We start from the raw sequence: 16625 nt of genomic DNA, 5'->3' as shown, positions 1-16625 counted from the left end.
TCATTTGTCATATCTGTTATGATGTATGTTTTGTAACAAACCCACATGTAGTTACTTAAGTCCCGATATATTGGACTGTTTTCCCTGCGTAACATGTAGAAGTTGTCCCTTTTTCAGGTTTAGAAGAAGAGGTGACCGCTAAATGCTAACTCCCATCCGTATAAGCTGGTAGCATAGCTAGCATACAGAAATCGTTGATGGTAGTCATGTCGTTTAAAAAAAAAACTAATGCACTTGATTGGTGACGATGAGTTGATAACGTCCACACAAGCCTTATACCTCAACATCGTGTGAAATAGACAGTAGCGTAACTGTAGGCTAATTTAGCTTTGGGGTAGGGGGACAATGAGGAAGCTTGGGGATCTTAACCCCGACGCGTTTCCATGGCAACGGCATTCCCATTGTTTTGTTCAGTTGGATTTAGCTCGTTACTGCATCTGTAACCAACGACGTGTATATAGACTCTGGACTGCTGATGCTTTGTTTTGGCCATTTAGAGGCTTTAAGCCACCGGTCGGCCATTTTGACAGTCCTCCATAGGATGGAATGGAATTCTACAGCATTTCAATTAAAGGTTTCGAGGACCAAATTACATGTATTTCAGTATTTGTCGTTGTTGTAGTTTGGGACAGTAACATTAGTAGTTTTAAGGGGGGTGTTTATTTTTTTAGTGTAGCTCACATGTGTAAAATTATACATTTAAGGTGTATAATGGAATAAACGTGTCAGAAATGAATGTTGTGACATTAGTAAATGGATTTCTATATCTTCCAACATATTATTTACAATTGAGAGCCAAAATGGCTGCCGGTGGCTTCAATACAGCACCCCCTGTCAGCCATCCAGGGTTTATACACATCATTAAGGAGAGCCAAGATGGCTGCCGGTGGCTTCAATACAGCACCCCCTGTCAGCCATCCAGGGTTTATACACATCATTAAGGAGAGCCAAGATGGCTGCCGGTGGCTTCCCCTGTCAGCCATACAGCACCCCCAAGATGGCTGTCAGCCATCCAGGGTTTATACACATCATTAAGGAGAGCCAAGATGGCTGCCGGTGGCTTCAATACAGCACCCCCCCTGTCAGCCATCCAGGGTTTATACACATCATTAAGGAGAGCCAAGATGGCTGCCGGTGGCTTCAATACAGCACCCCCTGTCAGCCATCCAGGGTTTATACACATCATTAAGGAGAGCCAAGATGGCTGCCGGTGGCTTCAATACAGCACCCCCCTGTCAGCCATCCAGGGTTTATACACATCATTAAGGAGAGCCAAGATGGCTGCCGGTGGCTTCAATACAGCACCCCCCTGTCAGCCATCCAGGGTTTATACACATCATTAAGGAGAGCCAAGATGGCTGCCGGTGGCTTCAATACAGCACCCCCTGTCAGCCATCCAGGGTTTATACACCCCAAGATGGCTGCCGGTGGCTCAGCAGCCATCCAGGGTTTATACACATCATTAAGGAGAGCCAAGATGGCTGCCGGTGGCTTCAATACAGCACCCCTGTCAGCCATCCAGGGTTTATACACATCATTAAGGAGAGCCAAGATGGCTGCCGGTGGCTTCAATACTGCACCCCTTTGTCAGCCATCCAGGGTTTATACACATCATTGATTTATAGAGCCCCATAGTGGTGTCATAATTCCCATAAAACCTAGCGGTCAAATAGGGAAATGGTTCCAATCGTTTTCCACCATGTTAATCTCTCTCGGACAAGGTGACTTTTATCAATATATTCGGCTCTGTTTACTCTGATTTGAAAATGCTAATTAGCATCAAAGTAGACATGCAAAACTACAAATCCCAGCATGCTCCTGCACGTCATCTCTAGCTGACACCTTTGCTAACAGGTATTGTGTCAATTAAAAACTTACACAAGACAGTTCGCAGAATTGTCCATTTAAATTAAATGTAGCCAATTTATTAATAACTACATTTAGCTAACATTAGATAGTTAATACAGAGATTCTTACCTTTGTCTCGATTCGTCAGTCTCTTGTCCAGATCATCATGGTATTTGTAGTTCTTTATGATAGCCACATTAGCAGCTAATTAGCGTAATTTTTTTAGTGTGTGGGGGAGGGGTAAATAAAGGCAACCTATATTTGATTTAAAGAATCACCTTGTCCAAGAGAGATTTACACAGCCCTTATTTTAAGATCCTGAACTGTATTCTGAGAAAAACTATTCGAACCATTCCCCTGTTATTGGGTCCTATGACTGTACTGTGGTACTCTACAGAGGGACTGTCAGATGTGAACCATTCCCCTGTTATTGGGTCCTATGACTCTACTGTGGTACTCTACAGAGGAGGGACTGTCAGATGTGAACCATTCCCCTGTTATTGGGTCCTATGACTGTACTGTGGTACTCTACAGAGGAGGGACTGTCAGATGTGAACCATTCCCCTGTTATTGGGTCCTATGACTGTACTGTGGTACACTACAGAGGGACTGTCAGATGTGAACCATTCCCCTGTTATTGGGTCCTATGACTGTACTGTGGTACTCTACAGAGGAGGGACTGTCAGATGTGAACCATTCCCCTGTTATTGGGTCCTATGACTGTACTGTGGTACTCTACAGAGGGACTGTCAGATGTGAACCATTCCCCTGTTATTGGGTCCTATGACTGTACTGTGGTACTCTACAGAGGGACTGTCAGATGCACCATAATAACCTGAAGATAAAGCAGTACTGGAAGCCATATTTAAAATGGCATACGTGGAGCATGCTGGGAAGAAATCTGATTTAAAACAGGATTTATAATGGATTTTCAGATGGTCACCGTTCATATAATACATACAGTTGAAGTCAGAAGTTTACATACACTTAGGTTGGGGTCACTAAAACTCGTTTTTCAACCACTCCACACATTTCTTGTTAACAAAACTATAGTTTTGGCAAGTCGGTTAGGACATCTACTTTGTGCATGACACAAGTCATTTTTCCAACAATTGTTTACAGACAGATTACTGTCAGGAGGAATGAGCCAAAATTCACCCAACTTATTGTGGGAAGATTGTGGAAGGCTACCCAAAACGTTTGACCCAAGTTGAACAATTTAAAGGCAATGCTACCAAATACTAATTGAGTGAATGTAAACCTCTGACCCACTGGGAATGTGATGAAAAAATAAAAGCTGAAATAAATCTCTCTCTACTATTATTCTGACATTTCACATTCTTAAAATAAAGTGGTGATCCTAACGGACCTAAAACAGGGATTTTTACTTGGATGAAATTGTGAAAAACTGAGTTTAAATGTATTTGGCTAAGGTGTATGTAAACTTCCTACTTCAACTGTACATCAGACGATATTGGCGAGCTATTTTCACAGGTACATTATTTTCCCCATTTCAACCTGATGCTTAAATATTGTGATATTTCAACCTGGAAGTAACATGTAAAGGGAGAAGTGCAATGTAACGACACAACAACAACCAGGAAATATGTAACAACACAACAACAACCAGGAAATATGTAACAACAACCAGGAAATATGTAACGACAACAACCAGGAAATATGTAACAACACAACAACCAGGAAATATGTAACAACAACAACCAGGAAATATGTAACGACAACAACCAGGAAATATGTAACAACACAACAACAACCAGGAAATATGTAACAACAACAACCAGGAAATATGTAACAATACAACAACAACCAGGAAATATGTAACAACAACAACCAGGAAATATGTAACAACAACAACAACAACCAGGAAATATGTAACAACAACAACCAGGAAATATGTAACAACACAACAACAACCAGGAAATATGTAACAACAACAACCAGGAAATATGTAACAACAACAACAACAACCAGGAAATATGTAACAACAACAACCAGGAAATATGTAACAACACAACAACAACCAGGAAATATGTAACAACAACAACCAGGAAATATGTAACAACAACAACCAGGAAATATGTAACGACAACAACCAGGAAATATGTAACAACACAACAACCAGGAAATATGTAACAACACAACAACCAGGAAATATGTAACAACAACCAGGAAATATGTAACAATAACAACCAGGAAATATGTAACAACAACCAGGAAATATGTAACAACACAACAACCAGGAAATATGTAACGACAACCAGGAAATATGTAACAACACAACCAGGAAATATGTAACAACACAACAACCAGGAAATATGTAACGACACAACAACCAGGAAATATGTAACGACACAACAACCAGGAAATATGTAACAACACAACAACCAGGAAATATGTAACAATACAACAACAACCAGGAAATATGTAACAATACAACAACAACCAGGAAATATGTAACAACAACAACCAGGAAATATGTAACAACACAACAACCAGGAAATATGTAACAACAACAACCAGGAAATATGTAACAACAACAACCAGGAAATATGTAACAACAACAACCAGGAAATAGGTCCTTAATACCGTAGGGATGTTGGGTGTTATATATTTAAAGCAGCGTTTCCCCAAACTCGGTCCTGGGGACCCTAGGTTGTATGGTGCTAGGGGAAAAACACCAAAAGGTAGTACCCATTGGGGTCCCCAGGACCGAGTTTGAGAAACACTGCTTTTAATGTATTACTGTCCACAAATGGTGACCACAGCTCTTCCCAAAATACATTTAAATATGTTACATTTAAAATATATATGTAAATATAAATATGTACATTTAAAATGTTTTTCGAAGGTTGTCGTAGTAACGTTGTCGTAGTAACGTTGTGGGAGGGTTGTGACGTCAGCATGAGGGTGTAAGGGGGTCGTTTTTAAACATTGACGCGACGACCACCGTTTTACTGAGATGTTGACCAAATGTTTGTGGATTGACGCGATAACCTGTCACCAGACCATTCCATCTATAATCTGTTACCAGACCATTCCATCTATAACCTGTTACCAGACCATTCCATCTATAACCTGTTACCAGACCATTCCATCTATAACCTGTTACCAGACCATTCCATCTATAACCTGTTACCAGACCATTCCATCTACAACCTGTTACCAGACCATTCCATCTATAATCTGTTACCAGACCATTCCATCTACAACCTGTTACCAGACCTTTCCATCTATAACCTGTTACCAGACCATTCCATCTACAACCTGTTACCAGACCATTCCATCTATAACCTGTTACCAGACCATTCCATCTATAACCTGTTACCAGACCATTCCATCTACAACCTGTTACCAGACCATTCCATCTATAACCTGTTACCAGACCATTCCATCTATAACCTGTTACCAGACCATTCCATCTACAACCTGTTACCAGACCATTCCATCTATAACCTGTTACCAGACCATTCCATCTATAACCTGTTACCAGACCATTCCATCTATAACCTGTTACCAGACCATTCCATCTATAACCTGTTACCAGACCATTCCATCTATAACCGGTTACCAGACCATTCCATCTATAACCTGTTACCAGACCATTCCATCTATAACCTGTTACCAGACCATTCCATCTATAACCTGTTACCAGACCATTCCATCTATAACCTGTTACCAGACCATTCCATCTATAACCTGTTACCAGACCATTCCATCTATAACCTGTTACCAGACCATTCCATCTATAACCTGTTACCAGACCATTCCATCTATAACCTGTTACCAGACCATTCCATCTACACATCTATAACCTGTCACCAGACCATTCCATCTATAACCTGTTACCAGACCATTCCATCTATAACCTGTTACCAGACCATTCCATCTATAACCTGTTATCAGACCATTCCATCTACAACCTGTTACCAGACCATTCCATCTATAACCTGTTACCAGACCATTCCATCTATAACCTGTTACCAGACCATTCCATCTATAACCTGTTACCAGACCATTCCATCTACTCTATAACCTGTTACCAGACCATTCCATCTATAACCTGTTACCAGACCATTCCATCTACAACCTGTTACCAGACCATTCCATCTATAACCTGTTACCAGACCATTCCATCTATAACCTGTTACCAGACCATTCCATCTATAACCTGTTACCAGACCATTCCATCTATAACCTGTTACCTATAACCTGTTACCAGACCATTCCATCTACAACCTGTTACCAGACCATTCCATCTATAACCTGTTACCAGACCATTCCATCTATAACCTGTTACCAGACCATTCCATCTATAACCTGTTACCAGACCATTCCATCTATAACCTGTTACCAGACCATTCCATCTATAACCTGTTACCAGACCATTCCATCTATAACCTGTTACCAGACCATTCCATCTATAACCTGTTACCAGACCATTCCATCTATAACCTGTTACCAGACCATTCCATCTATAACCTGTTACCAGACCATTCCATCTACAACCTGTTACCAGACCATTCCATCTATAACCTGTTATCAGACCATTCCATCTACAACCTGTTACCAGACCATTCCATCTATAACCTGTTACCAGACCATTCCATCTATAACCTGTTACCAGACCATTCCATCTATAACCTGTTACCAGACCATTCCATCTACACATCTATAACCTGTTACCAGACCATTCCATCTATAACCTGTTACCAGACCATTCCATCTACAACCTGTTACCAGACCATTCCATCTATAACCTGTTACCAGACCATTCCATCTATAATCTGTTACCAGACCATTCCATCTATAACCTGTTACCAGACCATTCCATCTATAACCTGTTACCAGACCATTCCATCTACAACCTGTTACCAGACCATTCCATCTATAACCTGTTACCAGACCATTCCATCTATAACCTGTTACCAGACCATTCCATCTATAACCTGTTACCAGACCATTCCATCTATAACCTGTTACCAGACCATTCCATCTACAACCTGTTACCAGACCATTCCATCTACACATATAACCTGTTACCAGACCATTCCATCTATAACCTGTTACCAGACCATTCCATCTACAACCTGTTACCAGACCATTCCATCTATAACCTGTTACCAGACCATTCCATCTACACATCTACAACCTGTTACCAGACCATTCCATCTACAACCTGTTACCAGACCATTCCATCTATAAACCTGTTACCAGACCATTCCATCTATAACCTGTTACCAGACCATTCCATCTATAACCTGTTACCAGACCATTCCATCTACAACCTGTTACCAGACCATTCCATCTACAACCTGTTACCAGACCATTCCATCTATAACCTGTTACCAGACCATTCCATCTATAACCTGTTACCAGACCATTCCATCTACAACCTGTTACCAGACCATTCCATCTATAACCTGTTACCAGACCATTCCATCTATAACCTGTTACCAGACCATTCCATCTATAACCTGTTACCAGACCATTCCATCTATAACCTGTTACCAGACCATTCCATCTACAACCTGTTACAGACCATTCCATCTATAACCTGTTACCAGACCATTCCATCTATAACCTGTTACCAGACCATTCCATCTATAACCTGTTACCAGACCATTCCATCTACAACCTGTTACCAGACCATTCCATCTACAACCTGTTACCAGACCATTCCATCTACAACAACCTGTTACCAGACCATTCCATCTACAACCTGTTACCAGACCATTCCATCTATAACATCTATAACCTGTTACCAGACCATTCCATCTATAACCTGTTACCAGACCATTCCATCTATAACCTGTTACCAGACCATTCCATCTACAACCTGTTACCAGACCATTCCATCATTCCATCTATAACCTGTTACCAGACCATTCCATCTATAACCTGTTACCAGACCATTCCATCTATAACCTGTTACCAGACCATTCCATCTATCTGTTACCAGACCATTCCATCTATAACCTGTTACCAGACCATTCCATCTAACCTGTTACCAGACCATTCCATCTATAACCTGTTACCAGACCATTCCATCTATAACCTGTTACCAGACCATTCCATCTATAACCTGTTACCAGACCATTCCATCTATTCCATCTAAACCTGTTACCAGACCATTCCATCTATAACCTGTTACCAGACCATTCCATCTATAACCTGTTACCAGACCATTCCATCTATAACCTGTTACCAGACCATTCCATCTATAACCTGTTACCAGACCATTCCATCTATAACCTGTTACCAGACCATTCCATCTATAACCTGTTACCAGACCATTCCATCTATAACCTGTTACCAGACCATTCTATAACCTGTTACCAGACCATTCCATCTATAACCTGTTACCAGACCATTCCATCTATAACCTGTTACCAGACCATTCCATCTATAACCTGTTACCAGACCATTCCATCTATAACCTGTTACCAGACCATTCCATCTATAACCTGTTACCAGACCATTCCATCTATAACCTGTTACCAGACCATTCCATCTATCTATAACCTGTTACCAGACCATTCCATCTATAACCTGTTACCATCTATAACCTGTTACCAGATTCCATTCCATCTATAACCTGTTACCAGACCATTCCATCTATAACCTGTTACCAGACCATTCCATCTACAACCTGTTACCAGACCATTCCATCTATAACCTGTTACCAGACCATTCCATCTATAACCTGTTACCAGACCATTCCATCTATAACCTGTTACCAGACCATTCCATCTACAACCTGTTACCAGACCATTCCATCTATAACCTGTTACCAGACCATTCCATCTATAACCTGTTACCAGACCATTCCATCTACAACCTGTTACCAGACCATTCCATCTACAACCTGTTACCAGACCATTCCATCTATCTACAACCTGTTACCAGACCATTCCATCTATAACCTGTTACCAGACCATTCCATCTATAACCTGTTACCAGACCATTCCATCTATAACCTGTTACCAGACCATTCCATCTATAACCTGTTACCAGACCATTCCATCTATAACCTGTTACCAGACCATTCCATCTATAACCTGTTACCAGACCATTCCATCTACAACCTGTTACCAGACCATTCCATCTATAACCTGTTACCAGACCATTCCATCTGTTACCAGACCATTCCATCTATAACCTGTTACCAGACCATTCCATCTATAACCTGTTACCAGACCATTCCATCTACCTGTTACATATAACCTGTTACCAGACCATTCCATCTATAACCTGTTACCAGACCATTCCATCTATAACCTGTTACCAGACCATTCCATCTATATAACCTGTTACCAGACCATTCCATCTACAACCTGTTACCAGACCATTCCATCTACAACCTGTTACCAGACCATTCCATCTACACATCTATAACCTGTTACCAGACCATTCCATCTATAACCTGTTACCAGACCATTCCATCTATAACCTGTTACCAGACCATTCCATCTATAACCTGTTACCAGACCATTCCATCTATAACCTGTTACCAGACCATTCCATCTACAACCTGTTACCAGACCATTCCATCTATCTATAACCTGTTACCAGACCATTCCATCTATAACCTGTTACCAGACCATTCCATCTATAACCTGTTACCAGACCATTCCATCTACAACCTGTTACCAGACCATTCCATCTACAACCTGTTACCAGACCATTCCATCTATAACCTGTTACCAGACCATTCCATCTACAACCTGTTACCAGACCATTCCATCTATAACCTGTTACCAGACCATTCCATCTATAACCTGTTACCAGACCATTCCATCTATAACCTGTTACCAGACCATTCCATCTATAACCTGTTACCAGACCATTCCATCCCGCTAGTTTCCCTCCGATATCCTAACTGCTGTTCTATCATCTACAGGTCAAAACCCTTGTGTAAATGAGGGACACAAAGTATATTGACAGCAGGTACTTCCACACAGGTGTGGTTCCTGACTTAATTAAGCAATTAACATCCCATCATGCTTAGGTTCGTGTATGAATATCCTGGGCAGGCCATTATTTTGGCTACCATGGTTATGCCCTCCATCCACAGGGAACGAGTGGTCACTGATTGGTTTGATGAGCGTGAACACGATGTGAACCGTACGCCTCGGCCGTCTCAGTCACCAGATCTCAACCCTATTGGACACTCGTGGGAGATTCTGAGACTGTTTGAAAGGTCAAGCTGATTAGATGTGTATTTTATTCTTGTGATTGTTACGGATTGGCTGAATGCCAGAAACTAAAACAGCCTTACCATGTGTTTCATCAGGTCTGGTTTCACCTAGTTATTTATAGCTGTCTGGTTTCACCTAGTTATGTATAGCTGTCTGGTTTCACCTAGTTATGTATAGCTGTCTGGTTTCACCTAGTTATGTATAGCTGTCTGGTTTCACCTAGTTATGTATAGCTGTCTGGTTTCACCTAGTTATGTATAGCTGTCTGGTTCACCTAGTTATGTATAGCTGTCTGGTTCACCTAGTTATGTATAGCTGTCTGGTTCACCTAGTTATGTATAGCTGTCTGGTTTCACCTAGTTATGTATAGCTGTCTGGTTTCACCTAGTTATGTATAGCTGTCTGGTTTCATCAGGTCTGGTTTCACCTAGTTATGTATAGCTGTCTGGTTTCACCTAGTTATGTATAGCTGTCTGGTTTCATGTACAGCTGTCTGGTTTCACCTAGTTATGTACAGCTGTCTGGTTTCACCTAGTTATGTATAGCTGTCTGGTTACACCTAGTTATGTATAGCTGTCTGGTTACACCTAGTTATGTATAGCTGTCTGGTTTCATCAGGTCTGGTTTCACCTAGTTATGTATAGCTGTCTGGTTTCACCTAGTTATGTACAGCTGTCTGGTTTCATCAGGTCTGGTTTCACCTAGTTATGTATAGCTGTCTGGTTTCACCTAGTTATGTATAGCTGTCTGGTTACACCTAGTTATGTATAGCTGTCTGGTTACACCTAGTTATGTATAGCTGTCTGGTTTCACCTAGTTATGTATAGCTGTCTGGTTACACCTAGTTATGTATAGCTGTCTGGTTACACCTAGTTATGTATAGCTGTCTGGTTTCATCAGGTCTGGTTACACCTAGTTATGTATAGCTGTCTGGTTACACCTAGTTATGTACAGCTGTCTGGTTTCATCAGGTCTGGTTACACCTAGTTATGTATAGCTGTCTGGTTTCATTATGTATAGCTCTGGTTACACCTAGTTATGTATAGCTGTCTGGTTTCATCATGTATAGCTCTGGTTACACCTAGTTATGTATAGCTGTCTGGTTTCACCTAGTTATGTATAGCTGTCTGGTTACACCTAGTTATGTATAGCTGTCTGGTTACACCTAGTTATGTATAGCTGTCTGGTTACACCTAGTTATGTATAGCTGTCTGGTTTCACCTAGTTATGTATAGCTGTCTGGTTTCACCTAGTGTTTCATCAGGTCTGGTTACACCTAGTTATGTATAGCTGTCTGAGTTTCATGTCCCCAGGTGTGAATGAGTCTCGCCTGATGTCCCCAGGTGTGAATGAGTCTCGCCTGATGTCCCCAGGTGTGAATGAGTCTCGGATGAGAACCAGAAGTGTTTGGTTGACTGATCTAGAATCAGTAGTCCTCCCCTCCAGTCCTAACGGCCGCCATTAGAGGGGTGATATAAGACTGATCTAGGACCAGTGTCAAACAGAGCTGAATGTCTGGTTCACACCATTAGAGGGGTGATATAAGACTGATCTAGGACCAGTGTTAAACAGAGCTGAATGTCTGGTTCTGTCACCATTAGAGGGGTGATATAAGACTGATCTAGGACCAGTGTTAAACAGAGCTGAATGTCTGGTTCACACCATTAGATAGGTGATATAAGACTGATCTAGGACCAGTGTTAAACAGAGCTGAATGTCTGGTTCACACCATTAGAGGGGTGATATAAGACTGATCTAGGACCAGTGTTAAACAGAGCTGAATGTCTGGTTCACACCATTAGAGGGGTGATATAAGACTGATCTAGGACCAGTGTTAAACAGAGCTGAATGTCTGGTTCACACCATTAGGGGTGATATAAGACTGATCTAGGACCAGTGTTAAACAGAGCTGAATGTCTGGTTCACACCATTAGGGGTGATATAAGACTGATCTAGGACCAGTGTTAAACAGAGCTGAATGTCTGGTTCACACCATTAGAGGGGTGATATAAGACTGATCTAGGACCAGTGTTAAACAGAGCTGAATGTCTGGTTCACACCATTAGAGGGGTGATATAAGACTGATCTAGGACCAGTGTTAAACAGAGCTGAATGTCTGGTTCACACCATTAGAGGTGATATAAGACTGATCTAGGACCAGTGTTAAACAGAGCTGAATGTCTGGTTCACACCATTAGAGGGGTGATATAAGACTGATCTAGGACCAGTGTTAAACAGAGCTGAATGTCTGGTTCACACCATTAGGGGTGATATAAGACTGATCTAGGACCAGTGTTAAACAGAGCTGAATGTCTGGTTCACACCATTAGGGGTGATATAAGACTGATCTAGGACCAGTGTTAAACAGAGCTGAATGTCTGGTTCACACCATTAGGGGTGATATAAGACTGATCTAGGACCAGTGTTAAACAGAGCTGAATGTCTGGTTCACACCATTAGGGGTGATATAAGACTGATCTAGGACCAGTGTTAAACAGCATTACATTAAATTGTTGAATGTTTCTGTCGATTTGGAAGTTCTTGAAGTCTCCGTCATTCGTTGGGTGTTGTTACGGAGACGGATCCAATCTGATGATGATCAATATCAAAGATAAAACACAGCCGGTTCCTCTCCAGTCAGATAAAACACAGCCGGTTCCTCTCCAGTCAGATAAAACACAGCCGGTTCCTCTCCAGTCTGATAAAACACAGCCGGTTCCTCTCCAGTCAGATAAAACACAGCCGGTTCGTCTCCAGCCGGTTCCTCTCCAGTCAGATAAAACACAGCCGGTTCGTCTCCAGCCGGTTCCTCTCCAGTCAGATAAAACACAGCCGGTTCGTCTCCAGCCGGTTCCTCTCCAGTCAGATAAAACACAGCCGGTTCCTCTCCAGTCAGATAAAACACAGCCGGTTCCTCTCCAGCCGGTTCCTCTCCAGTCAGATAAAACACAGCCGGTTCCTCTACAGTCAGATAAAACACAGCCGGTTCCTCTCCAGCCGGTTCCTCTCCAGTCAGATAAAACACAGCCGGTTCCTCTACAGCCGGTTCCTCTCCAGTCAGATAAAACACAGCCAGTTCGTCTCCAGTCAGATAAAACACAGCCGGTTCGTCTCCAGCCGGTTCCTCTCCAGTCAGATAAAACACAGCCAGTTCGTCTCCAGCCGGTTCCTCTCCAGTCAGATAAAACACAGCCGGTTCCTCTCCAGTCAGATAAAACACAGCCGGTTCCTCTCCAGCCGGTTCCTCTCCAGTCAGATAAAACACAGCCGGTTCCTCTACAGCCGGTTCCTCTCCAGTCAGATAAAACACAGCCGGTTCGTCTCCAGTCAGATAAAACACAGCCGGTTCGTCTCCAGCCGGTTCCTCTCCAGTCAGATAAAACACAGCCAGTTCATCTCCAGCCGGTTCCTCTCCAGTCAGATAAAACACAGCCGGTTCCTCTCCAGTCAGATAAAACACAGCCGGTTCCTCTCCAGCCGGTTCCTCTCCAGTCAGATAAAACACAGCCGGTTCCTCTCCAGCCGGTTCCTCTCCAGTCAGATAAAACACAGCCGGTTCGTCTCCAGCCGGTTCCTCTCCAGTCAGATAAAACAGCCGGTTCCTCTCCAGCCGGTTCCTCTCCAGTCAGATAAAACACAGCCGGTTCCTCTCCAGCTGGTTCCTCTCCAGTCAGATAAAACACAGCTGGTTCCTCTCCAGCTGGTTTCCTCTCCAGTCTGATAAAACACAGCTGGTTCCTCTCCAGTCTGATAAAACACAGCCGGTTCCTCTCAGTCTGATAAAACACAGCCGGTTCCTCTAGTCTGATAAAACACAGCCGGTTCCTCTACAGTCTGATAAAACACAGCCAGTTCCTCTCCAGTCAGATAAAACACAGCCGGTTCCTCTCCAGTCTGATAAAACACAGCCGGTTCCTCTACAGCCGGTTCCTCTCCAATCAGATAAAACACAGCCGGTTCCTCTCCAGTCAGATAAAACACAGCCGGTTCCTCTCCAGTCAGATAAAACACAGCCGGTTCCACTACAGTCAGATAAAACACAGCCGGTTCCACTACAGTCAGATAAAACACAGCCGGTTCCTCTCCAGTCAGATAAAACACAGCCGGTTCCTCTCCAGTCAGATAAAACACAGCCGGTTCCTCTCCAGTCAGATAAAACACAGCCGGTTCCACTACAGTCAGATAAAACACAGCCGGTTCCACTACAGTCAGATAAAACACAGCCGGTTCCTCTCCAGTCAGATAAAACACAGCCGGTTCCACTACAGTCAGATAAAACACAGCCGGTTCCTCTCCAGTCAGATAAAACACAGCCGGTTCCTCTCCAGTCAGATAAAACACAGCCGGTTCCTCTCCAGTAAGATAAAACACAGCCGGGTTCTCTCCAGCTAGTTCCTCTCCAGTCAGATAAAACACAGCCGGTTCCTCTCCAGCTAGTTCCTCTCCAGTCAGATAAAACACAGCCGGTTCCTCTCCAGTCAGATAAAACACAGCCGGTTCCTCTCCAGTCAGATAAAACACAGCCGGTTCCAGACGGTTCCTCTCCAGTCGGTTCCTCTCCAGTCGGTTCCTCTCCAGCCGGTTCCTCTCCAGCCGGTTCCTCTCCAGCCGGTTCCTCTCCAGCCGGTTCCTCTACAGTCATCTTTCTCTCTCAATGGAAACATGATAAATGTGTGTATCTGGAACCAAATCCTAATGGCCGACGGGCTCTATATCTACCCACAATGCACGCTCTAATCACATCCATTGATCCACACATGCTATCTACAGTATCGTTCATCTTCTGAAGAAAAAAAGACGGTAGAGACCGAGGGGTGTTCCACATCTTTGAGTTTTATTGGTCTTGGGTTTCATTACATTAAACCGTTAAGGCAGAGAAGGAAACACAGTCAGTCAAACCGGTAAGGCAGAGGACAAACCAGTCAGTCAAACCGGTAAGGCAGAGGACAAACCAGTCAGTCAAACCGGTAAGGCAGAGGACAAACCAGTCAAACCGGTAAGGCAGAGGACAAACCAGTCAGTCAAACCGGTAGGCAGAGGACAAACCAGAGTCAAACCGGAAGGCAGAGGACAAACAGTCAGTCAAACTGTTAAGGCAGGGACAGCAGACAAAAACACAGTCAGTCAGTCACAAACCAGTCAAAACCGTTTAGGCAGGGGACAAACCAGTCAGTCAAACCGTTTAGGCAGGGGACAAACCAGTCAGTCAAACCGTTTAGGCAGAGGACAAACCAGTCAGTCAAACCGTTAAGGCAGAGGACAAACCAGTCAGTCAAACCGTTAAGGCAGGGAACAAACCAGTCAGTCAAACCGGTAAGGCAGAGGACAGCAGAGAAGGAAACAGTCAGTCAAACCGTTAAGGCAGAGGACAGCAGAGAAGGAAACAGTCAGTCAAACCGGTAAGACAGAGGACAGCAGAGAAGGAAACAGTCAGTCAAACCGGTAAGGCAGAGGACAAACCAGTCAGTCAAACCGTTAAGGCAGAGGACAGCAGAGAAGGAAACAGTCAGTCAAACCGTTAAGGCAGAGGACAAACCAGTCAGTCAAACCGGTAAGGCAGGGAACAAACCAGTCAGTCAAACCGGTAAGGCAGAGGACAAACCAGTCAGTCAAACCGTTAAGGCAGGGAACAAACCAGTCAGTCAAACCGGTAAGGCAGAGGACAAACCAGTCAGTCAAACCGTTAAGGCAGAGGACAAACCAGTCAGTCAAACCGTTAAGGCAGGGAACAAACCAGTCAGTCAAACCGGTAAGGCAGAGGACAGCAGAGAAGGAAACAGTCAGTTTTGCAGGTCAGCAGTCAAGTTTTCAAGATAAAGGATATTCAAGAGGTATGATGATGTGGCAGGTGACATGAAAACATTTCATCTTGAAAACGGGTCTTTAAAGTTCCTCCAGACCAGGCATGGGGAACCCCCCAGCGAAAGCCTCCACCTCCCCCCTCAGCTCTGCTACCCTCTCCTGGTGCTTCCCCTCCCCTGCCAGGGCCTCCTTAAACTCCTTCAGGGTGGCCTTGGGCTGCAGAGAGGCCTGGATGTCCAGGGTCACCTGGATACCTGTAGGGACAACGAGGGGTGAGAGGTCAAGGGGTTAGAGGTGGCCTTGGGCTGCAGAGAGGCCTGGATGTCCAGGGTCACCTGGATTCCTGTAGGGAGAACGAGGGGTGAGAGGTCAAGGGGTTAGAGGTGGCCTTGGGCTGCAGAGAGGCCTGGATGTCCAGGGTCACCTGGATTCCTGTAGGGAGAACGAGGGGTGAGAGGTCAAGGGGTTAGAGGTGGCCTTGGGCTGCAGAGAGGCCTGGATGTCCAGGGTCACCTGGATACCTGTAGGGAGAATGAGGGGTGAGAGGTCAAGGGGTTAGAGGTGGCCTTGGGCTGCAGAGAGGCCTGGATGTCCAGGGTCACCTGGATACCTGTAGGGAGAACGAGTGGTGAGAGGTCAAGGGGTTAGAGGTGGTCTTGGTCTGCTAGCTGGACATCTAGGGTCAGCACTATGTCTATAGACACAGAGGTCAGGGGTTAGAGGTGGCCTTGGTCTGCTAGCTGGACATCTAGTGTC

At 43.8% G+C, this 16625-nt stretch overlaps 1 protein-coding gene across 1 annotated transcript in view; it reads right to left on the bottom strand.

Annotated features, from left to right (window-relative positions):
* Positions 1–15738: 15738 nt before the first annotated feature.
* Positions 15739–16625, bottom strand: part of LOC112260818 (serine hydroxymethyltransferase, cytosolic-like) — a 47377-nt gene continuing 46490 nt past the window's right edge. The window contains exon 13 of the mRNA XM_042314133.1: positions 15739–16123. Coding sequence (XP_042170067.1) covers positions 15951–16123 — 173 coding nt within the window. The 3' untranslated portion in view covers positions 15739–15950. The remainder of the gene's footprint in view (positions 16124–16625) is intronic.

The sequence above is a fragment of the Oncorhynchus tshawytscha genome, unplaced genomic scaffold (genome assembly GCF_018296145.1).
Source record: "Oncorhynchus tshawytscha isolate Ot180627B unplaced genomic scaffold, Otsh_v2.0 Un_contig_5156_pilon_pilon, whole genome shotgun sequence".
NCBI classification, from domain to species: Eukaryota; Metazoa; Chordata; class Actinopteri; order Salmoniformes; family Salmonidae; genus Oncorhynchus; species Oncorhynchus tshawytscha.
Note: the sequence above shows the minus strand (reverse complement) of the source record. Positions and strands in the feature narration are given on the sequence as shown.